This window comes from Cricetulus griseus, chromosome 8 (assembly GCF_003668045.3).
Source record: "Cricetulus griseus strain 17A/GY chromosome 8, alternate assembly CriGri-PICRH-1.0, whole genome shotgun sequence".
Lineage (NCBI taxonomy): Eukaryota > Metazoa > Chordata > Mammalia > Rodentia > Cricetidae > Cricetulus > Cricetulus griseus.
Genome location: NC_048601.1, coordinates 28,339,506 through 28,365,119, shown reverse-complemented (window position 1 = coordinate 28,365,119; position 25,614 = coordinate 28,339,506). Strand labels below are relative to the sequence as shown.

General features: G+C 40.1%; 3 protein-coding genes across 3 annotated transcripts; 2 read left to right on the top strand and 1 right to left on the bottom strand.

Annotated features, from left to right (window-relative positions):
* Positions 1-6,623: 6,623 nt before the first annotated feature.
* On the top strand, positions 6,624-7,609 carry LOC100773272 (olfactory receptor 13A1). Its single transcript, XM_027429386.1, is given in 2 exon segments — positions 6,624-6,672; positions 6,675-7,609. Coding segments are annotated over 2 exon segments (984 nt in total).
* Positions 7,610-20,604: 12,995 nt separating this feature from the next.
* Positions 20,605-21,685, top strand: LOC113837053 (olfactory receptor 6C4-like). Its single transcript, XM_027429376.1, has 2 exons — positions 20,605-20,608; positions 20,727-21,685. Exons 1-2 carry the CDS (start codon positions 20,605-20,607, stop codon positions 21,683-21,685), a joined length of 963 nt encoding a protein of 320 aa, XP_027285177.1.
* Positions 21,686-24,868: 3,183 nt separating this feature from the next.
* On the bottom strand, positions 24,869-25,354 carry LOC118239290 (zinc finger protein 431-like; the record flags this gene model as incomplete). The annotated part of the gene is made up of 2 exons (XM_035449028.1): positions 25,155-25,354; positions 24,869-25,082 (listed from the first exon to the last, which is right to left on the bottom strand). Coding segments are annotated over exons 1-2 (414 nt in total), but the record flags the coding sequence as incomplete, so codon positions are not given.
* Positions 25,355-25,614: the final 260 nt, after the last annotated feature.

Sequence of the window (25,614 nt, the reverse complement as noted above, 5' to 3'; positions counted from 1 at the left end):
AAGTAGATCAAGGGATACAAATGGGAAGGGAAGAAGTCAAGATATCTTTATTTGCTGATGTTATGATAATATGCATAAATAACTCTAAAAATTCCACTGGGCACTCCTATAGCTGATAAACACTTCCAGCAAAGTAGCCGGAACAAATTAACTCACAAAAATCATTAGCCCTTCTATATACAAAATGACAAGTGGACTGAGAAACAAATCATGGAAATGACACCTTTCACAATAGTCTCAAATAATGTAAAATACTTGGGATAACTCTAACTAAGCAAGTGAAAGACCCATATGATAAAAACTTTAAGACATTGAAGAAAGAAATTGAAGTAGCTATCAGAAGATGGAAAGATCTCCCATGCTCATAAATAAGTAGGATGAACATAATAAAAATGGCCATGCTACCAAAATCAACCTACAGATTGAATGCAATCTCTGCACAATTCCAACACAACTCTTCACTGATCTTGAACGGATAATTCTCAGATTCATACAGGAAAAAAAGAAAGATAGTATAGGTTTAAACATTCTTAACAATAAAGAACTGCTGGAGGTCTCACCATTCCCACTTTTAAGTTGTATTACAAAGCGATAGTAATAAAACCTGCCTGGCATTGGCATTAAAGCAGAGATGTTGGTTAGTGGAATCTAGTTGAGAACCAGTTATAAATCCACCACCTGTGGACACCTGATTTTTTTTTTAAAGAAGCCAGAAACGCACACTAGGAAAATAAAAGACAGCATCTTCAACAAATGTTGCTGGTCAAACTGGTTGTCTGCATACAGAAGAATGCAAATAGATCCATACTTATCACCCTACACAAAACTCAACTCCAAATAGATCACAGACCCTAACATAAAACTAGGTGTACAACACCTGATAGAAGAGAAAGTGGGGAAGTAGCCTGGAACTCATTGGCACAGGAGAAAACTTTTTGAACAGAAAGCTGATAGGGCAGGTACTATGATGAACAATTAATAAATGGGGCCTCGAGGAAGTTGAAAAGCTTCTGTAAGGCAAAGGACACTGTCAATAGGACAAAATGTCAGCATGCTTTGGTGATATATTGTTTATGATTTAATAAAGCTATCCTGGGGATCAGAATGCAAAGTTAGCCACACTAGTTAGCCACAGACACCAGGCAGTGTTGGTACATACCTTTAATCCCAGGACTCAGGATACAGAGGCAAATGGATCTCTATGAGTCCAAGACTACCCTGGGATACATGAGAGTGAATCAGTCTAAAAGAGTAACAGAGGTCACGTCTTTAATCTCAGCACCAGACAGGAATATAAGGAAGAAGCAAAGGGTCTCATATGAGATTCAATTTCCAGTTACAGGGGAGACAAGATCTCCATTTCAGCCTTGATAGAGGTAAGAGCTACTGGCTGGCTGCTTTGTTTTTCTGAAATTCAGCTTGGACACCAATATCTGTCTTTGGGTTTTTATTATTCATGTTACAGCCTGCAGAATGGGAAAAGATTTCTATTAACTCCACATCAGATAGAGGGCTGATATATAAATATATATAAAGAACCCAAGAAACGATCAAAAAGCCAAATAAGTCAATTAAAAATGGAGGTACAGATAAAAACAGAGAATTCTCAATAGAGGAATCTCAAATGGCTGAGAAACACTTAAAGAAACATTCAACATCCTTAGCCATCAAGGAAATACAAATAAAAACTACTTTGAGATTCCATCTTACACTTGTCAGAATGGATAAAATCAATAATACAAGTGACATCTCATGCTGGTAAGGATGTGGAGCAAGGGGAACATTCCTCCATTGTGAAGTGCAAAGTTGTACAGCCACAATGGATATCAATATGACTGTTTCTTAGAAATCTGAGTATCAATCTACCTCAAGAATCAGTTATATCACTCCTGGGCATATATCCAAAGAACAATCCACTTGACTACAAGGACACTTGCCCAATTATGTTTATAGCAGCTTTATTCATAATAGCAAGAACCTGGAAAAAACCTAGATGTCCCTCAACCAAAGAAAATATAGGAAAGAGTCCTTCAACAGAATAGATAAAGAAAACATGGGGCATTTATATACTGGAATATTACTCAGCTGTTAAAATGACATGAAAATTTCAGACAAATCAACTGAACTAGAAAAAATCATCCTGATAAAAAAATTCTATCATATGAACAACCCGTAAAATGTCTGAGTATATTGTTGAAGGACTATAAGTCAAAGCACCACATAAATACTTATACAATTGTGTTTATGGCTTCACTAGTCACAATACCTAAGTTATTAAATAAGTATAGGGTTCTATCTACAAACAAATGGATACAGAAAATGTGGCATATAGAGACTATGAAGTTTTAGTCATTAATCAAGATAAATGAAATTGTTCAATTTGTGGGAAAATGGATATAACTGACTGTCATTATACCGAACAAATACATTCAAGTTGTGAAAGCAAAACATCTAGGTGCAGATGTATCATTCTCAGCAACTGAGCCTGGGTCTTCCCTGACCTCTTCTGATCTGGGACTGTGCCATGACCTGCCATCTCCCACTGTGGTTGATACCCTGTTCCACACATTTGGCTTGAAGCCCAAACTAGAATGTATGTGTCCACCAGTGCCAGCCAAGTCCCCAGCACACAGGGATTTGATTTAATTGCTCCTTCTGGGTCCATTTAAAGAAATGTCCCTGAACGTCCTCCCAAGTGTTTTCCATGGACAGGGACAAGTGTTACTAAGGATGAGCCTAAAATTATTGGCAATACGAGTTCAAATAGGGTGACAAAAAGCTCTATCTGGCTGTCACAGTTACTCAGTTCCACCATGCTACAAACTTCATCTGTGGTTGACAGAGAGAAAGTCACACATGCAATGTGTTAGCTGCACAAAGATGACGTTTTGTCAAGGTAAGTATGAGTATTTCAAAGATCATTTGTTCCATGGATAACATAAAACAGTAGGGGAACTTGACTTGTAACTATGCCTGCTTAATATTAATGAATGACATAAAGCATACCATGTTTATTTAACCAAATGTATTTAGTTTTGTAGCACCAGTAACATGGAATTATTTTTTCTAGGTATTATTACTGTTTGACCCATAAATGTGACGACAATGATGTGAATGAGAAGCCAAATGTGGCTGAGTTTAAGGTTTTATGCCTCATTACAGCCAGAAAAACACCCATGCTAGTTGTTGATGGGTAATTGTTTATTGACCCTTTTATAACATTTCCTAGACTTCAGGTAGATTGGTGTTACACAACAAAGAATTCTGGCCTGGAATCCAAAGGTTTGGCACTGACACTAGCCTTGTCCAGTGATGCTCCATGATTGAGACAGGCCATTTAGAGTGACCTTATAAATACATTGAACAAAGTCATTTTGATTTAAAGCTAAATACTTGAAATTTTATCATGTTCTGATTTTTAGTTTGCTGTGCTAAAATATGATTATGTTTCTTCATATATAATAAAAGTACATTGAATAAACTATATAGTGCTTCCAAAAACCTTGAGCTCCTATAGAGATTTTAAAATGAGGATGTAGTAAATTCCTCATTCTTAACCAGCACAAGACAGTAAATACTTTATTTATGAAATAATGAACCATGAACTAGAACTAAAATTAAATTACACTAAAAGTAAATTGTGTTCCATGTAAAATTCAACCCCCCTTCAGGTAAGAAATAATAAAATCAAAATTTTAACTTTGGGGACTCTGAGTGCAGTTGTGTTTCTGCAGTGATGAAATTCACAGTGTGTGTTTATTTTCTAGGAGGCTAAACCACTAGAGGATTCGGCATGTGGGTAAGATGACCCTTGTTTAACTATGCAGTGTGTGATCATCGTGCTGTCTGGATGTGGCAGGAGTGTGCAAAGGGTAGCTGATAGCTGAAGCCCCGCTCTTTCCACTCGTATCCTTAGTGATAATTTTATGAATTGCGGTGAGAACTGAACACAGTAGAATTCTCACAGGAGAGTCAGCTTTGTTCTTTGCAGGGAAAGGAGATGTCATGGTCATTCTCATGGACACTCTTGGCATCCTGATTCCTTGCCTCCCTGTTGTCTAGCTGGACAAGGGGACTGTCCACCTTGTCTGAAAATCACTTGAGGTGGGTAGTTACCTGCAGGGCAATCCGTCCCTGCAATCTAAAAGCATTTGTTGGAACTACTCTATCACTGTGAAGATCCTTTCTTTAGTTTTTCTTATCCTCACTTTGGAACTGAGGAAAAAGAATAAGGCTCAAATTTACTCTGTGGTGGGTTTTCTTGGTGTCTGGTAACATGTGTGACAGATGAAGTGTTCTACTGCTCTGGGAGTGTAGGGAATGGAGGCTCTTGTCTCCTTTGGGTGTAGCTATGACAACAATACTGTAAGTCAATCTGTAGTGTGTGTGGTGGAGGGACCTCGATGGCTGCAGTTATCAGAGTGTAAATATCTGGTGCAGAGTGCAGACACCTAGACCCTCTAAGCCAACAGCCCTCCTTTTCATCCTGACTTGTTTTCTCAGCCTCAGAGTTTCTGCCTCCCTTGCTGATGAACAGCTCACTCTTTGGTCTTTGGTGACAAACACACAATGTCACATTTATTTCTCTTGATCCAAATCATACATTGAGAAAAAACCCACTATTTAATCTTTTTCTCTCAAACAAAAATGAAGTTAGTGTAACACGAACATTGTCCTTATTTCACTCATCCAAACAACTGGGGTGTCTGATCCTCAGATGCCTGAAAAATACTGAGATGAAGGCCCAGCGTGTCCACCAGCACTGGTCTTTCCTGTGTCATCTGTTGCTTTACATCACCGAAACACCATGATCTTCTGTTGGAAGGACACTTGTCACCTTACAGAAGAGCAATGTGACTTAAACTGTAGCTGACATTTAGACATTTTTCAAAAGCATTTAATGTTTTGAAATTTTGGCAAAAAAGTAATTATTAGTTAAAGATGAATGCATTCTTACACTTTTAATGACTAAGGGATTGAAAAGAAGGAAAGCACAGATGAGGTTACACACATGCTGGTTTTCTCTGCAGTCACAGTGCACACTGCCTGAAGAATAAATATGTGGTTGCTGTTATTTGGGCTAGATGCTCTTTAGCAATGAAATAACAGAGTTGAATTTAAGGCTTAGTACTCTTGCCAAAAAACAAAACAAAACAAATCCACACATGGTCATTTGGACCAAGTTAGAGAGCCAGCTTTGTAACAGGTCACCTGCAGTGGCTACTAGAACAACGTTCAGCATAGAATATTGAGGGTTCATAAAAGAGAGAGTGGCCCTTTCTCCATGGTGAGAGGTCATGTGGAAAGAGGAACAAATGATCCATTTAGCTTCTGAGGAGGAGGGCTTCATGGCTGAGGAGACTATAGGAACTGAAAGTCTGATGGGACTTAGTGCATTTGCAGTGAGATGGCTGTGGCTGTGGCTGTGCCCATTATTGTGTACATGTCTGTGTCTGGGACTGTGTCCATGTCTGTGGCTGTGACTGTGTCCATGTCTGCGACTGTGGCCAAAGCCATGGCTCTGTCTGTTCCTGTGTCTGTATCCATAGATATGGCCATGTGGGTGTTTGTGCTGGTACCCAAGGTCATGCCCATGGCTGTGTCTGTGGCTTTGACGGTTGAGACAGGTGAGAAGAGTCTGCAGAGCAGGAGCTTCCTCTGTACTGTAAGGGAGTCTTTGCTCTGTCAACAGTGAGGAGTCGCTGAATCATTAGAAGGAGCTCTTATGATATACCTGCCTTTCAGAAAAGCTGCTTTAGAGAAAAATCAGAAAACACATTAGCAAAAACAGTGAAAAGAAAACCAATCCTGAACTTTTATGCATGTAATTTTGCCATCAGATACATACACTAAATTTCTTTTTATTAATGTTTGTGCTTTAACTCTTAATGGCAGTGCATATTATTTTTAATTTTTCCAATGCATTTTCAAAGAGGCTGTCAGTGCATCATTTTGATAAGTATCCAACACCACAGTGATAAACTCAACTTGAAGTGTATAGGTGGATTTGTAATTCCAAGTCCTAAATTATTTTATAATGAGTATATTTTTTTATATTTTTTACCAAGAAAAATTTCCAGAAAGTATTGCTCAAATTCAACACTCTCTCAAATTCAATACTCTTTCAAATTCAATACTCTCTCTCTCTCTCTCTCTCTCTCTCTCTCTCTCTCTCTCTCTCTGTGTGTGTGTGTGTGTGTGTGTGTGTGTGTGTGTGTGTTCTGGTGCACTTGTGTGTGCAGATCCCTGTGTCCAAATGCATATGGAGGCCAGAGGACAACATTGGACATTATTCCTAGAGCCCCATATTCCTATTTTTTTGAGGTCATGTGAGTGTTAAGTCAGTCAACTTAATAAATTAATCAAGTCCTGCAGGACAGAGAGGAGCTTTGATTTAACTTGTTTCTCTTTGACTGAGGGAGATTGAGCATTAATGAGCCTAATTGGTGACTTGCACTTATTTTTTTATGAACTGAATGTTTCTGTAGCAGTAGGGTGTTTGTCTTAGTATATCACAAGAAAGCTGTATGTTGTCATTCATTCATGCCGTGTTGTCAGGAATGAAGCATATCAATGACCTTTCTTAAGAAACCTTTCACCTCTTTTTTTAGCCCTGAAATCTTATGAAAACATGGGTCGAAAATCATCTAATAGTCTCTGATATCCTTGTCAGTCACGGACAATGAGAAACCAGACCCTGGTGACAGAGTTCATCCTTCAGGGCTTCTCTGAGCACCCACAGTACCATCTCCACTTATTTATCTGTTTCCTCTCTCTCTACTCTGTGGCCCTCATAGGTAATGTTCTTATCATCTTGGCCATCACCTGCAACCCTGTGCTCCACACCCCCATGTACTTTTTCTTGTTGAATTTGGCTACCATGGATATCATTTGTATCTCTTCTGTTATGCCCAAGGCCCTGAAGGGTTTGGTGTCAGAGAGGAACCCCATCTCTTATGGTGGCTGCATGGCCCAGCTCTATTTCCTTACATGGGCTGCATCCTCAGAGTTGCTCCTTCTCACTGCCATGGCCTATGACCGTTATGCAGCCATCTGTCATCCTCTGCATTATGGCAACATGATGAGCAAAGCATTTTGCAGCATGTTAGCTGCTGGAGTGTGGGCGGTCTGTGCTTGCAACACAGCCATTCACACAGGACTGATGACACGCTTGAATTTCTGTGGCCCCAATGTCATTACACATTTCTTCTGTGAGGTACCACCTTTGCTCCTTCTCTCCTGTAGCTCCACCTATGTGAACAGTGTCATGATTGTCTTGTCTGATGCTTTTTATGATATATTGAACTTCCTGATAACCATTGTGTCATATGGCTTCATCATCTCCAGCATCCTGAAGATGCGCACCTCAGAAGGGAAGAAGAAAGCCTTCTCTACCTGCTCTTCCCACCTCATTGTGGTGTGCATGTATTATACCTCTATTTTCTATGCCTACATAAGCCCAGTCTCCAGCTACAACCCAGAGAAGAGCAAAGTGGCTGGTGTACTGTACACCATGTTGAGTCCTACACTCAATCCTCTGATCTATACTTTGAGAAACAAGGAGGTCAAAGCAGCTCTCAGGAAACTTTTCCCTTTCCTCAAAAATTAAAATGTGATTCCTGAAGCTCTTCTCTTGGGATTGGGGTTGCATGGTGGATTGATTTCCCATGGGCACATGATGGGCTTGTTTGTGCATGGAAGGTTAGTAAGCAAACCTTTTCCACCCAGTGCAGTGTCTTTGTCAATGACTCAAAGCCCTGGTGCCTGGCAGTGACTAATAGAAGAGTATGCTTGAATTTAAGCTCACACATCTCTGAGCCTGAGATTTGGGGTCTCTGACCCTGAACCTGGGATGATATGTTACTTTATTGTCAGATAAAGAAAACCTTTTAAAAGGAGACAAGTGCCCCTGAGCCTTAGTCTTACATCTGTATTGAAATGCCTTTCTTTTGTTTGGATCCACAACATTCATGGGAAAATCACACTTAGAATTTGAGTGATATTTGTGGACCCCATAGCATTTTGGCATTTGCATGACTGTAGAATTGCTTTTGTAGATATCTGGTCCCCAAGATATCCACTCTTTCTATTGTCCTTCAACTCTTCCTGCTGGAGTCCTTTAAGCCTAAAAGACACTTTTTGATGTTATTGTGAACTATTGTTCCTGCTTTTCCTTTTCCTCTCACTAACTTTAGACTAAAGGTGACACAATTTTTTATGTTCACCTCTTGGCCTTACCTGTAAAAACTCCATCTTTATGACATGATGATGTGGTTTATGCACCTAGAAAAATACCCAGGGTTTCTCACCTCTAGAGTTGGTCTTGACTTCTGAGGGTCTGACCCAGTTCATTGTCCTGGGCTGTGCACAAGTGATACGAGTCTCCTGTAACCAAAGCACTGTTGTAAGAAGGCAACATTATCCTTCTGTTGTTTCTGGATAACCCTGGGTGGACAAATCAGTATCTAATTCTGAGAGATCTTAAGTCTATTCTTGTGTTAGAAACCCTTGTGGGAAAATCCACTCTCTTTGTCATGATGACAGGAAAGATGTGAATATTTAGCTATATCTTTGGGAATAAAGAAAACCACATAATGTTTGCAGGATTATATATTTAGAAACTAAGAATAGAAGTTGATATTTGATTTAGGAGGGATGAGCTCTCCCTGGGTCTTCACCCATATTCTCCTTATCCTTCATCAGAAGCAAATTGATTTTGAACATGAAATTTGAGAAGTAGATGAATTATAGTTGACTATGGCCTTTATATGTAGATTCTTGTGGACTAGGTCTAATCTTCACAATGAAATTATGATACCCTAGTAATATCTTGATGCTTTCAGTTAATTCCAAGTCTTCTCAATAAACACGACTTTGTCAACAGCTACTGATGACTCAGTATGATACTAATGGGTTTTCAGTATGCCATGAAGAGTATTTATTTTTATACCTTAGTTTCTAATAATTTTTCCAATCTCTATATCTTACAATGGATTTTAAAGGAACATTTAGACAAACATGTGGGCCTTAAATGAGCATTAACAAATAAGAATTTGACACAGCAGATATTTGAGGTGATGTGTAGGAAGACGGTATCCCAAATAAACAGAAATTTGAAATGACAAATACAGGCTTCAAGGCAGTGCTGCATCTCAAGTGCCAAGCAATGTTGTCATCCAAGGTCAGAGAGCAAGTGAGAATGTGGCAAAGGCTTGCTATTGATTGGCAGAAGCTCTAAATCAGTTTGAACTCTAGTTTCTTCCTAAGTACAATAAAGACAAAAGTCAACCTATGGATTGAGGGAAATTACTGACAAAAATGATACCAAGTATTTTGTGTAATCATTCTTAGTGAGTGTTCCCTGAGGACCAGAGCAGTTGTGGAAACATGAATATTATACTCCCTGGTTCAAATAGACTATTGATGGCTGACTGGACTACTGGGGTCAAGTTGCATGAGAGCACAGTTAACTCTGAAATGATCCAGTGGAGAGGAGCAGCTGGGATGGGTAGTTGAGAGACCTTAGACCAGTGGTTACTGATGCCATGGTGAATCTCGTGTCAGTAATCCGTAGGGTGCTGGATAGCACCAGATCTGTTCAAGAGAAGGCAAAGGGGAGAGTTCCCTGGAGATGTCAATTTTAGCCTTCTCTTAATCTGAGTCGTTCCCAGACCTCCTTACCATCTTTCAGTCTGGCCATGTTTTTCCTGTCTGCACATTCCAACAGATCCACTTGTGTTAGATCACTCTGTCCTCCTTGACCAATTGAACACGTTTGACCTTTGCATTATCTTGTTGCTTAAGCCTCTTTCTTAGCTGTCTGGTGGAGTGCCTGCATCTTCTTTCCTTGCATTGCAGGGGCATATTAGTCTTTTTCCTCCAGCAGACTAAAAAACAAGTCTTGTGCTTTTGTGTATTCCTTTGCAGGTACCAGTGACAATATCCCACAGGCAGGAGAGAAACAGGTCTTCTTTTCATGTAGTGCTATCCCTTAAAATTAGTCCTGCCACCTACCCTGAGGAACCATAGAGAAAAAGTGGCACAATTTCCACTTTACCCATTTCTCCATTTTTGTCCTTGATAACACAGTGCAAGTAAGTAAATCAGTGCAAGTAAGCACATCATGTCACTGAATCATCCCCATGTCACAGGTCCTTATTCTCTAGATCTTCTTAACCCAGTTTAACTTCTTGATGTGGTGGAAACCAGATTGGTTTGCTAGTCCCAGCTACTACTATACAAGGCAAGTCTGGCTGGAGGACACAGGCTGTGGATCTCCTTTTTCAGTGTAAACTGTCTATGAGCATAGCAGTATGCAAACCCAGGCTGCAATGTTTCCTTACCCTTGCTCCATGACACATTCAGGATGCAAGTGGAGTGTCTTAGACCTCACCAGTAGATGATCCGGAGGCTCAGGATTTGATCTCCATATCGGAATTCAGACAGACAGACAGACAAACAAGGAAAACCCAGTCTCTGGGTGTTGCTTTGTCCATTCTGAGAGTGTGAATGTCTCATGATTCTAGCAGGTTAGAATTCCCAACCTTCTGCATCCTAACCTATCCAAAGCATCAGAAATAAGTGAGCTGACTACAAGCATCTGTCTTCCTCTTCTTTCTGAACGTAGAAATGTGGCCAGCAGCCTCACGCTCCTGCCTCCCTGCCTTCCATGCTGTGATGGACTATGCCCTGGTACTGTACTGGGAACCAAAGTAAACCCACCATTCTATAAGTTTCTTTTGTCAAGTATTGATTATAACAATGAGAACAGTAACTATTACACACATTCATTAAAATGTATGTAAACTTCAGGAAAGAAATCTTTGAAATGTACAATGTGAGAAGGTTTCCATTTATTTTACAACTTTCCAGAACATATAAGATAGCACAGTAGGGAGAAATGCTGTGACTGTAAACACCGTGGAAATACTTTATTGCTCCAGTTTATTGAACAACCATAAATGAATACATTTTATTTACTTGAGTGTAAGTCAGGTGTTAAAATTCTCCTATTGCCCCTCCCTTACAAAAATCAAATATCAAAGCTACAGTAAAGGTGGTCATGAAAACCATGTTCAAAGTCATCTGAAAATGACCACTGGAAATAAATGTACTATATTCGCCCAATATAACTAATTCATGTATGATGTTGGAGAACATGCATGTTGTGAAAGAAATTGTGTGAAAACATTGTCTCTCTTATTGCTGTATTGTTTTGTGTTGGTGTGTATTGACTGTACTAATTATGGGCTTCATTATGACATTTTCATACATGCTTGTTATGTATTTGGTCATATTTGAGCCTTAATTTGTAAAGTAGATTTCTGGGTGGTGGAATTCCTTCTTCATGGTTATATTATTTAAGAAGCATGTGTAATTGAAAAACATCAAAAAAAGAGAAGGAAACACATGTAAGACTAGTACAGATGGCTTTTATTTAAATCATCCAATAAAAATTTTGATTTGAAAAAATGTGTATGGTTTTGTAATTTTTACAGGGAAGGTACAACATTCCAACATGCCACACGAACCCCTTTCAGTTGCAAAAGGTGAAAGCTTCTTTCTATCATTCATCCTCTGTCACAAATAAAATCTATAAAGAATGGATTTTAAAAGACAAGTGTTTGTGCAAATAAGCAATAGGAATTTGATAAGTTAGACAGAAGTGGGAGGGAGAAAGAGGCTATGGAGACAGAATATGAGGAGTGGGGAGAATAGGGTAGAAGTATTGAGATGTGCTAAGAATGCACACACACACACCACACACCACACACACACCTACACACACACCACACACACACACACCTACACACACACATACACACACCCTACACACACACACACACACATACACACACCACACACCACACCACACCACACCCCCCCACACACACCACACACATACACACATACACACACCACACACACACACACACACACAACACACACACACATACACACACACACATACACACATACACACATACACATATACACACATACACACACCACACACACACACACACATACACACACACTTACACACACACATACACACACACCACACACACACACTACACACACACACATACACACACACCTACACATACACACACATACACACACACATACACACACACCACACACATACACACCACACACACATACACACACACACCACACACACATACACACACAAACCACACACACACCTACACACACACACCTACACACACACATATACACACACACCACACACACCACACACACCACACACACACATACACACACGCCTACACACACACATATACACACGCCTACACACACACCTACACACATACACCTACACACACACACCACACACACACATACACACCACACACACATACACACACACACCACACACACACACACCACACACACACACACACACACACACCACCACACACACACATACATACACCCCACCCCACCACACACACACACACACACACACACACACATACACACACACATACACACACCCCACACCACACACACACACACACACCACACACAATATCCATTGTCTGTTTTCCTTCTCCAGATATTCACTTCTGAGTCCACCATCACCACACAAGACATTCAGGTACTTGGAAGACATAATCTAGGTCTTAATCTAGGGAGACTGTGTGGACATTGAGAAAGAGGCTGGAGGTACCCTAGTTCTTTGATTCTGTCTTGCCCAAGCACCGGACTTGGGAACAAAGAAGATTTTCAATACTTCCAGCCATTGTTGATCACAGCCTTGTGAGAACCCCTGAGAAGAAACCACCTGGACCAACAGCTGAGCCCAGTCAGTTCTCAAAACTCAAAAGAAAAGTAGACAAAAGGGCTTGTTTTGTGTTTTGGTTTGTGTTACTATTTGGGATGCATTGTCCAGAAGTCAAGACCCTCCCACCCCTGGGTCTTTCACTGAATATTATTTGTGCCGTCTTAATACTCTTGGGTGTGGAGTCTGTAACTGAGCACAGCTGCCCTCCATGTATCACATCCTTAAACAACCCTGGCTCTCCCTCTTCCCACCTCTACAAATTGCCAATATCTCCTCAGGTAGAGGTGGCACTTCATGCTCACCCCACCTTTCTTCCTGGGATTTTGTCTCATTTGAGCTTGTGCAGGTCACTGCCACTGTGAGTTCTTATGGACAATTTCCCTGTTATGTCCATAAAACACTTTCCTTGTAGTCATCCACCATCCTTGTATAATCTTTCCAAACCCTCTTCCATGATGATCCATGAAACTTCAGAAGAGGGGTCTGAGATAGATACCCCATTTATTGTTGAGTACCGTGTGGTTCTTACTCTATGCATGATGTCCAGTTGTGGGTCTGTGTGTTCATTGCTGTCTATTGCAAGAAGAACAATCTTTGGTGAGGGCTGAGAGATGAACTGATCTATGGGTGTGGTGGTTTGAATAGGAATGCCCTCCTTAGACTCATAGATTTGAATGCTTGGTTACCAGGGAGTGGCACTATTAGGAGGTATTGCCTTGTTGGAGTAGGTGTGGCCTTGTCATAGGAAGTGCATCAAAGGGTTGGTCTTCTGAGGTCTTAGAAGCCCAAGCAAGGACCAGTGTTTATCTCTTTCTGCTGCCTGAAGATGTGGATGAAGAAGTCTCAGCAACTTGTCCAGCAACACGTTTACCTGGATGTCACCATGCCCCATGCCATGACAACATGAACTAAACCCTTGACACTATAAGGCAGCCCCATTTAAATGCTTTCCTTTGTAAGTGTTGCCTTGGTATGGTGTTTCTACATGGCAGTAGAACACCAATTAGGATAATGGGTGTAGAGATAAGGCATTAGGAATTATTTTAAAACAACACTCGTTTATAAAAATAATGGTAGTAGGTTCTGACCTACAGAGGATGATAATGTCAGTATAGGTTCCATCTTGTGGAGCAGACTCTAAATCAAATCAGAAAGTGTCCAGTCACTACCATGACATTTGTGCTACTACTGCACCAGTGGGCAAATCTTGCCAAGCCAGTTATTATTGTAGTTCTCACAACTGGGTAAGACAGATGGTTGCTTTCATTTTCTGGTGTTGTCAATGGCGTTTTCACCACTATGGAAGCTAGCCTGTAGGGACAAAGCTTTCAGGTGAGTACTTACTAGCTTGATCTCTTCATGTTCTGTGACTCAAGGATGTAGCATTTTCAGCAATAGGGTTTTATAATCAGCTTATGGATTGTAACCAAGAGTGATGGAAATACCTGGTATTGTTTGTAGTTTATGGAACGCTACTGGAAAATAACTCAAAGAGGGACAATTCATTCTTGGTACCAGGTATTTTATTTGCTAGCATGGTATCTAACAGGATTGTTGTCCCCCCACTCCTTCATTATAAGGTATCTCCATATAAACACACACACACACACACACACACACACACACACACACACACACACACACAGAGGCACACGTGTGCGTGTGCCTCTCTGTGTGTGTGTGTGTGTGTGTGTGTGTGTGTGTGTGTGTGTGTGTGTGTGTGTGTGTGTGTGTTTTCTCCAGTAGTTGGTTTCCGTCTGACTTTTTTTAAAGGCTTTTCATATCCGCCTCCATATTCCTTTCTTTACTCTTTCCTCACAGCTCCCTCTCCATCTGTTCCTCCTGCCTCATTCTTCCTTTTTAACCATTTAAACCATTGAATCCCTTTCTCATTGCTTTTTTTCTACATTCCTAATTTCTATGGGCATTCCAAACAAAACACTCATATCTAAACTTTCAAAACCGATATACACAAAGAGAGGAAAACATGTATTGTTTTTTTTTTTTCTAGGTCTGAGGTACCTCACCCAAGACAATTGCTTCCAGCTCTACCCATTTACCTGTGAATATCTTAATTTTATTTTTGAATCAACCAACTAGTATTCTGTTATGTAAATGTACCACACTTTTATCCATTCATCACTCAATCATCATCTATCTTGCTTCCTACTGGCTATTGTGAAAGAGCAGCAATGACCGCTGGTGGGAAAGTGTCCTAGTAGTAGGATATAGACTCCTTTAGGTTTATGCCCAACGTTTGTGTGTTCATTTGATTTCTATTGTTGTGATGAAATACCATGACCACGACCAAAAGCAACTTGAAGAGGAAAGGGTTTATTTCAGCTTACAACTGAGGGACATCAGGACAGGAAGGAAGGAAGGAATCTGGAGGCAGAAACAGCAGCAGAAGCCATGGAGGGGTGTTGCTTAAAGGCATTCTCTACGTGGCAGATCTGAGAGGTCTTGAAGTAAGGATGCTGGTGGTTTATAATGTGAAGTTTCTAAATAAACAATAAAAATATTAGGGAAAAATCCAAAGTCTCACTAAAATTTCTAAGTCTCCAAAATTCTAAAGTCTTTTAACTCAAGGATTCTGTAAAATAAAATAAAAGTTAAATTATTTTAGGAGAGAAGAACCAGGAGTCACTCTCAGTCAAATTAAAACAAAATTAATGCTGCAGTATAAAAGGTTCAGTGCTTGATATCTGGTCCACAGACAATCCTATGGTTTCTAAAGACTGTTTTCATCTCTGCCATCCACAGCACATGCAGCTTTCTCCCAGGCACAGGCCAACTCCATTCCACAGCTGCTTCTATCTTGGCAATTGTCCCATGGAAGTGGCATCTCCAAATCATTGTGGTCTCCACTGCAACTGGGCACCTTTACCAAGAGACTCTCCTGGGCTCTCTTCAGGAACTGTACTCTGCCACAATGTGCCAAATCTCAGCTGTTCTCCACGACACCTTCATGCTTTCAAAACCAGTATCACCTGTGTGATTCTTATGCTATCATATTCTACTGGCAGCATGAGCAGCAAATTTAGCCACCTCTGGAATACACAGTCTTCATCCCAACTCTGAGGAAACACTTCCCAGAGATTTCACAGCTGATGGTTTAGCCCCAGCTGACAAGTTCAATTGTCTCAGTAAAGCAGAGGTTTAACTTCCATAGTTCTTAATTTAAAATATCAGCTGTGCCAATAAAGTCTTTAAGGAACTTTCTTTTTTTCTGGCTTTTTGAGACAGGGTTTCTCTGTAGCTTTTGGAGCCTTTCCTGGAATTTGCTCTGTAGACCATGCTGGCCTCAAACTAACAGATATCTGCCTGTCTCTGCTTACTGAGTGCTGGGATTCAAGGCGGGTGTCACCCACCACCTGGAAATTCTTAAGACTTCTCTTTGAAACACCACAAGGTAGGCTTCCTTGTTCTGTACTGCTCGAAACAATATCTTCTGTGTTCCCATAGAATACTCCACCAAGTTCAAAGTTCATTTAGTGGCTTTCCAACTCAAAATTCCAAAGTCCTTCCACAATTCTCCCCACAATACACAGTCAGGTCTGTCACAAGCAATACCTCACTCCTGGAATCAATTCCTGTCTTAATTATGGTTTCTATTTTGTGGCAAAAAAAAAAACAGGGCCAGTGGAGACTTGTGAAGGAAAAGGTTTGTCTTGTCTTATATCTCCAGGTAACAGTTCATAACTAAGGGAAGTCAGGGCTGGAATCCAGAGGCAGGGACTGAAGCAGAAACCAAGGAGGAGTGATGCTTACTGGCTTGTTCAGCTTTCTTTTTTTAAAATAGTGCCAAGTACTATCAACCCAGGTGGGGCCACACCCCACAGTTAGGTTGCCCCCTCCTATATCAATCCCCAATCAAGAAACTGTCCCATACACAACAGGCCAGTCTGGCTAGGGCATTTTTCAGTTGAGGTTCCCGCTTCAAAAATGACTCTAGCTTGTGTCAAGCTTGTGACATAAAACTAGCCAGTACAATGGGATATTTGTGTTTTGTTAGGTGTAGTTATGATATGGTTGTCTTCCTTTGTAAGTTAAACATGACATAAGATTTGTTTGGGTGTTATGTTGACAAAAGTGGACTTGTAGAAGTTAATTTTTGATGTCAACTTGTTGGGATCTGGAATCAACTAAGAAGTGTACCTCTGGGTAACTGTGGGAATATTTTTTTATTTTAACTGAGAGAGGAAGGTTCTTCCTAAGAGCCTTCAGCATCTTCTGGTCTTATCCAATATATAAAGAAGACTAAAAGAAAACCAGGTTTTTGGCCTACTTTCCTTCACTTCTCACTGGTGAATATATCAACTGTGCTGTCACACAACAGCTTCATCAGTCTTCCAATGTGGACTGAAGACCAGCATGACTCTAGGAATTATCCAGGCTTTTAGCACCAAATTAGGACTGCAAAGGCTACATGGATGGTGGACTGAGCACATACTGGGTTCTCAGGCTCTATTGTGCAGCCAGCCAGTGCTGGGCTACTCATACATATTGTGTAAGCCAATATAATGCATTCTTTTTATAATGAGTGTTTATTCAGTTACTATTCTTTCTCTGGAGAAACTCAACTTGTACGGTGGCCCATTGATCCAGTTCTCTATGAGACTTTGAAAAATAGATTAAGGCATGATATCTAGCTATCCAGTCCTGTCTGGCTTGATATTCACTGTGAATCTCAGACTGGCCTCAAGCTCACGGTAATCCTCTTGCCTTAGTCACAAATGCATGACTTACAGGCATGTGCCATGCTAGCTAGCTCCATTTCACCTTTCAATCCTATATTAACAATACTATGCAACTTGGAAATTAATGAACTTTGGTGGATTATATGTACTCTACTTTGAAATATTTTCATCAAGACATTTGGGAGCTCATAGTATATTTTTTGTACACAAGGAAAGAGCAACCATTATACTTACTAATCATTATATGTTATCAGATATAATAATACATTATACAAATATGCTATTATTATTGATATTAATTGAGTGGTAGTCCATTCACAACCATGTTAAATTACCAATTATGAGGGATTCTAGAGAGACACAGGTCTGTGGATGACTTTGTTCCATCTACTAATGATACTTAGTGTCCCTTGGTGCCACCCATTAGACCTGGTAAACCCTGATTAGTATCAGGAGACAGTCCAGTGCTAACCATATGTTGGGACAAATTCATGTCTCGTTCATTTCTGCTCCTGGTGGTGTAAGTATCTTCTCACTCTGGGAACATGTACATGTTGGGTGGCAGTGGTGGGAGTAGCCAATCCAGTGCCTTGAAAAGCATTTCACAAAAATACCATCTATGTAGAAATATCTATGTATGCCATTTTGAGTGACGAGTCTCTTGCCTCGTACCCTGACTGGAGTATGTCCCTAGCAGCAGGGGTGCTTGCTGATGCTGGAGCATGCCAGATAGGGTGGGATGTGGGGGCCAGGAGACTCATGAAAGCTTTTTGGGAATTCCAGGTGAGCTCACTTCTCAATTCTCAGAGAACAATGAGATGTGTGTTCTTGTTTTCCTGTGGTGTCACCAGGTAAGATTTCCACTGAGATGCCTGTTTGGCTTAATCCAGTTCTCGGGTTGTTAATTGATTGGGGAAGAACCACTGGCAGATGTAATACACATGCAGAATTTATCTCTTAAAAATTAGGATCAATTGTTTGTTTATGCACATGTTAGCTGTCCAGACCAATGTGCTGAATTTTTGCAGAGTGAAAATAGCAAGAGGTAGAGTTCTGCTTGTTGTGAGCTGCTTGTGGCAGGGGTGTGACCTCAGTGTGAGTGGAGCCTCTGGCCATTTGCTTGCTGTAAATGGCCGTGGTGTTATTCTTCCATCCTGTTTCACCACCTCTTGATAACAAGAGCAAGAGTATTTTGTTGTTCCAAGTCAGACATCGAGGACTGATATCTGAGATGGATTCCAGTTGACCAGAGACAAAGGCACAAGGACTTTTTCAATTTAGGGGGACAGAATATTTATCCTATTGACATAGGAATTAGGAGGAAAAATGGATCAGAATCATCAGTGGAGTTAGTCATGAAATCTTTTCTAGTCTGATAAGTGTTTTTGTTGTTGTTGTTGTTCTGTGTGTATGGGTTTGTGCGTGTTCGTGTGTGTGTGTGTGTGTGTGTGTGTGTGTGTGTGTGTGTGTGTGTGTGTACATGAATATATATGGTGTCCAAAGTACAAACATAGATGTATTTTTCAGACACCATCACTTTTATTTTTGAAACTAAGTCCTTTATTGGTCTAGAACTGGCTAAATAGGCTAGCCTGGCTGGCAAGCAAACCCAGGGATCCGTCTATCTTCCTCAGCTCAGTAATCACAGAGCATACTACCATGGTCTTCTTCCCATCTTCCTGCTACTTCCATTTGGATTATAGAGAAACAAACTCATGTTGTATACTATGCTGTCCTCAAATTGGGTTTTCTTTTGTCTTTCATTCTTATCTTTGTGTGTATGTATGTGCATGTGTGTTGTGTGTGTGTGTGTGTGTGTGTGTGTGTGTGTGTGTGTGTGTGTGTGATGTATTATATGCTTGTGTGTGTACACTTACCTACATATGTGCATGAAGAAGTCAGAAGTTGATTTTGGATACTCTCCTTCCTTACTTTCTACCCTGTGTTTTGAGCAAGAGTTCCTTAGGGAATGTGAAGTTTACTGTTTCAACTTGACTGGCTAGCCTAGCCAGTGGGCCCCTGGCATCTGCCTGTCTTTGCCCCCTTCCAATGCTGGAATTATAGATGCACTTCCCCACTCCTGGCTTTTTACATGGGTGCTGGGAATAGGAACTCACACTTGGACAGCAAGCACTTCACCTGCTGACCTACTTCCCTAGCATCCTGGACATTCTTAAATATGTAGACTAAGAAGATTAGTTCATAGAATTTCTCCCTGGACCGACCATCAAGCGTGGGATGGAGGGGAAATACTCCTCTTTCACTGTCTAACTGGGGCTCTAGATGAGAGCAGCCAGACAGGAACCTTTGAAAATCCAACTAGAGTTACTTATGCGGCTCTTCTCATCCAATTCACTTCATAGGACTCCAGGTCTCCAGTATATTTTGCTAATAATAGTATAGACAAAAATGGAAACAAATGCTAAGATGTGATGAACAAATATATTTTGTGGTGTGAATGGCTTCTCTGAGTTGAAATTTTTGAAGATTTGTTTTTATTTTATGTGCACTGAGTATTTTTCTTTCCTGAGAATATGCACACAGCTTGTATGCCTGGTGCCCTCAGAGCTCAGAGAGGGCAGTAGGTTCCCTGGAACTGGAGTTACAGATGATTATGGGTTGCCATGTGGGTTCTTGGAACTGACCCCATGTCCTCTGCAAAAACAACAAATGCCCTTAACTGCTGAGCCATCCCTTTAGTATCTATGACTGAAATTTTATTTTGTCAGGTTTGCATTATTTTCTTTCATTTTTCAGTGGCAAGGATTAAAGCCATATTTTTACACTTGTTAGAAAGGTACACTATCTCTGAGCTATACTCCCAGATCTGGGGTGATTTTTAAGTTATCATTTTCCTTTTGCAATATTTATCTGTGCCTGTATAACATGAAAGCCATTTTTACCAGACATAGGCATCATGACTAAGAGATAAAAGCACAACCTTGTTCTAAGTAGGCAGTGAACCTCATGGGAAATCAACACTGTTGAATGACGTTATCTCTAATGAAGGTGTGTGACACACACGATTTTTCTACAGCTGGTACACTGTAAAGACAGTCATAGTTTAAAATCAGTTACTTTTCCTTAACAATGGGTAAAATGACATATGCGATGCACTGATTACAAGCCCCATCGCCTTCCCGTGTCATTTATAGTTTAGTAACATACAGCTCTCCACCTTTCAGTCAAAGCCCCTCAGTGACGGACTGAAGGAATAGAAATGCTGATGACAGAGAAACCAAGAAATGGGACAGCCATCCAAGAGTTCATCCTTGAGGGGTTCCCTGCAGCCCAGCACCTGGGGATCCTGCTTTTTCTAGTGCACTTGCTGGCCTACGTGGCTTCCCTCATGGGCAACATGCTCATAATTATCATCACCTGCGAGGACCACCGCTTACAGACACCCATGTACTTCTTCCTCAGCAGTTTCTCCTTTGTCGAGTGTTGTTTTATTACCACCGTTATCCCCCAGCTGCTAGCCATCTTTCTTTCAGGGAGGCAAACGATTTCCTTTGTAGCCTGCTTCACACAAGCCTTCGTCTTTCTTTTCTGGGGAGCAACGGACTTTTTCCTCCTGGCCGTGTTATCCGTGGACCGGTACCTGGCCATCTGCAAACCTCTGCATTACCCCACCCTCATGAGCCCAAGGATGTGTTTCTTCCTCGTTACCGTCTGTTTCGTTCTGGGATTCCTCTTCATGTCCATTCCGGTTGTGATGCTTTCCCAGTCATTTTACTGTGGCCCCAATGTTATTCCTCACTATTTCTGTGATTTTGGACCACTGGCAAATCTCTCCTGTTCAGAAACCAGGTCTATTGAAATGTTGTTTTTTAACCTTGCTTTAATTGTGCTTTTTACAACCCTTCTTATAGCCATCTTTGCGTACAGCAATATAGTAGCCACAATTGTGCGGCTCCCATCAGCCAGGGAGCGACAGAAAGCTTTTTCCACCTGCTCATCCCACCTCATTGTCCTCTCTCTAATGTACGGCAGCTGTGTGTTTATATACGTGAAACCAAAGCAAGCAAGTAGGCTAGAATCCAACAGAGAGGCTGCTCTGGTGAACACAGTCGTGACACCGCTTCTGAACCCTGTCATCTACACTCTGCGCAATAAGCAGGTCCACCAGGCTCTCAGGGATGCGCTGTCCAGGGTCAAATTGCACAGATAGCACAGGAAGAATTCACTTTCCCCTTGATTTAGTCTAGCTCCATTTTTATATAGATGTTCTGTATAAATCATCCAGTATGTTATTTCTTTCAAATTCTGCTTGTTTGTTCTTAAAATGATGGCTGACTTATCCAGTTATTCCATCTGAACACTAATAATCTTGAGATGGAAATCTTTCTACATATGCTTTGGTGGCAATTAAAATCAAAGCGTCAAACATATTACGTAAGTGTTACATTTTCAACAAAGTGCCTCAAATTGTCCATGCTTTAGTTTGATATATGTTGGGTCTGGGAATCCTTTGTAGTGACCGGAAAACTAAGAAAGACCATGAGGGTAGAGTTGGGAATGAGGAATTAAGTTTGTGAGTATCAAGAATATAAAATGTATTCAACACTAGATTTATGTTTTCATCATACCAAAATTTGAATGATGCATAAACAATAACTTACGATGTAAATTAATTATTTAATTCCAGTCACTATAATTGTTTCCCATGAAGGACGTTTATAAATAAACAGACATTGTTACACCTCTGGTTTTCACCATGATGAAAAGCATTGAAATCAGAAGTTCCCATTGCTTTTACTCATTTGCCTGACTGATTTCAGTCTGAACCTCCAAAACCGAAGGACTAACACAGGGCCAGACTGGGAAGCCGAGTGGAGTTGTTACTTTGGCTACCATGCTGGGAAAATTCAAATAATTCAGGAGAAATTACTTCTGAGGGGAGAGAAGTCTAATGGTGATGATAATGCTCCTGAGATGAATTTATGGACAAGGTCAGGCATCCGTCTTAGCACTAAGGTAAAATGATGCTATTGATTGATCACGAGTCATGAGACAAGATGAATAGGCAAAAAGGCAGGAAAACACCCTGGTTTGTTTTGTTGTCAAATTGGCCCTCAGTTGAAGAAATTGCCTCTGTCAGATGGGTTGTGGGCATGTCTGTGGGGTATTTTCTTGACTGTTGATTGATGTGGAAGGGACCATCACACATGGGCAGTGCCATCCTCAGCAACTGACCATGACCTTGGGAGTAACCAACAAACCATACCCCTCTGCCATTTCTGCTTCAAGCTCTCACCTTGAGTTCCTTTCTTGGCTTCCCTCAATGACGAAGTGTAACCTGGCAGCCAAATAAACCCGTTTCCTCCCCAAGTTGCTTTTGGTCATGGAGTTTATCATAGCAACAGAAAGCTAAGTAGGACACCTATATATTATAGAAAGGACAAATTGAAATAGATACTGAGACCACAATGGTAAATCCAACTTTGCAATTATGATGAAGTGTAAGTAGATTAAGATTCCCCAGTTTTTTTAAAGGAGGGTTTAACTATGATTGATTATGGCATAAAATTTAGGCACATAGAGACAGCTCAAAACTGTGAAATTTAAAAAAAGGCTAATAATATTGAATTAGTACTACTACAAGTTGATTGAATAAAGACCAGTAAATATACATGTATGATAGACAATTGTAGTTTAAAAGCATAGGAAAAACTGGAATCCCAAAAAAATAATGAAGAACACACAGCTGTGGTTGGAAGTTCTACCATTGTTTCAGTGATTAAGGGGTAAAGAATAGCAAGTGTTCATATTTACATAAGTCTGTTAATGAATGACTAATTATTGCAGGGTCTTTCATTTTGCACTTAAAGCATGCACATTGCTTTCATGAGTACATGGAGATATTATCATGATAGAAATTCTTCTGGGATGTAAACTTGACACCAAAACTTTTTACAAGAATGGAAATATGGAATATGTTCTTCAGCCACAGAGTAAATGAGAGATAAATAACAATAAATTAACATTTGGCTGTAAAGAACTCATTGTAAATAACGATTTTTTTTTAAAGCAGGAAAGCCTTGGCGGATCTTTATTATAATCTGTGTAACTTGTTCCCCAGTAAAACACCAACATATCATTTATCTTGGATCTTGTGAAGGCATTAACATGCGGCCTTCACATGAAACAATTTTTCATTATTGAAACTAAATAATAAACAAACAAGAATAATGTTTTTACCAAATTGTTTTCATGAATAGGGTTTTCTCTTCCATGAATTCTCCCCTATTACCTGATATCATGATGGTGCAAAAAGGTTTTAAAATATGTACAGAGTTAGAGATACAGATGATCAAATTATGGCAGGCTCATTGCCAGGACTAAGGCCATGTTTTTGAGAACTTTCTGTAGTTTCTGCTACAGGAACACTTAAGGGTCTAATCTTCTTGGGAACAAACATGAAGAGTCACAAACCTACACACTGACATCACATAAATAAAATTAAATCAAGTCTCTAACCAAAAAGATTATCACATGTGAATGTTTTCTCTTGTAAGTCTTCATTTCTGTAACCCAGGTGTGTACACATTTAAAGTCTAAGCAGTTTTCCTTCATCATGAATTGGTTCATGTAACAAAAAGAACTTATGTAGGATTGGATTTAGAGAAATCAATTGATCTGCATGAGGTTTTTTATGTAATCAAAAAAGAATGAAATCAAAAAGGTTACCTTATCAGTTAATTCATAGGACTTATGTCCATATGAGTTTGCAGGTGCAAACAAAATACAGACATCATAATGCTTGAACAGATTGCTGACACTTGTCAGAATTCAGATTCTCCAGAATCTTGTACAACTAAATGTGTGTTGGCTGAAGATCATACCAAATACTTGATAGAAAGATTTATTTCAGTGTGCATTTTCTCAGGTCCTCAAAGTTTATTGTGATATGCAAAGTGCACAACTTTACCACACTGCTTACATTTATAGGGTTTCTCTGCCGTGTGATATTTTTCAGGATTTTAAAGACTGGTGGTATATACAAAAGCTTTACATGTTGATTACATTCACAGGGTCTCTCTCAAGTATGTGTTCTTTTATGACTGACGAGACTGTGTTGTGAAAAGGCTTTACCACATTGATGGCATTCATAGGGTTTCTTTCCAGTATGTGTTCTTTTATGAGATACAAGATTGCCACGTTGTGAAAATGCTTTACCACACTGATTACATTCATAGGTTCTCTCTCCAGTATACGTTCTTTTAAGAGTTACAAGATGACTGTGTTGTGAAAAACATTGATTACATATATAGGGTTTTTCTCCAATATGTATTCTTTTATGTGGTTGGAGACTACTGACATGTGCAAAGGCTTTACCACATTGATTATATTCATAGGGTTTCTCTCCAGTATGAGTTATTTTATGACTTAGGAGACTGCTTTGCTGTGAAAAAGCCTTACCACACTGATTACATGCATAGGGTTTCTCTCCAGTATGTGATCTTTTATGTGTTTGAAGGTGACTATTACTTGCAAAAGATTTACCACATTGATCACATTCATGGTTTTTCTCTCCAGTATGTGTTCTTTTATGGAGTCGGAGACAACTGTGACATGCAAACACTTCACCATATTGAAGACTTTTGCATGGTTTCTCTCCAGTATGAATGTTTTCATGCCTTTGATGATGCCTTCTATGGCTTCTAAAAGTATTACAATTTTCTTCAATATTATGATCTTCCCAACTGTAGCCTATGTCAATGAGGTTCCTGTAGGTGTTCAGCGTCACATCTTTGCAGAGCCTCTTCTCGGAAGGATCCAGAAAAGCCCACTCTTCTTGAGTGAAGTTGATGTACACATCATCATCACAGATGTACATCACAGAAGTTGATGTACACAGATCACTGCATCCATGTTGTAGTTTTCTTGCTGGACTCTTCTCAAAGCACAGGACATAAAACCATTGGCACCAGTTTCTCTTCAAAGCCAAGCCTGAAGCCAGTGGCCGGAAGGGGCCTGCCTGTAAATAACGATTTGGTGACAGAAAATGTTACTAACAAATTTGGAGGCATTTTTCATTAAAATAAAACAATACATCATCTCAAACCTTGTGCAATATAGTCTAGAAAATGCTATTAC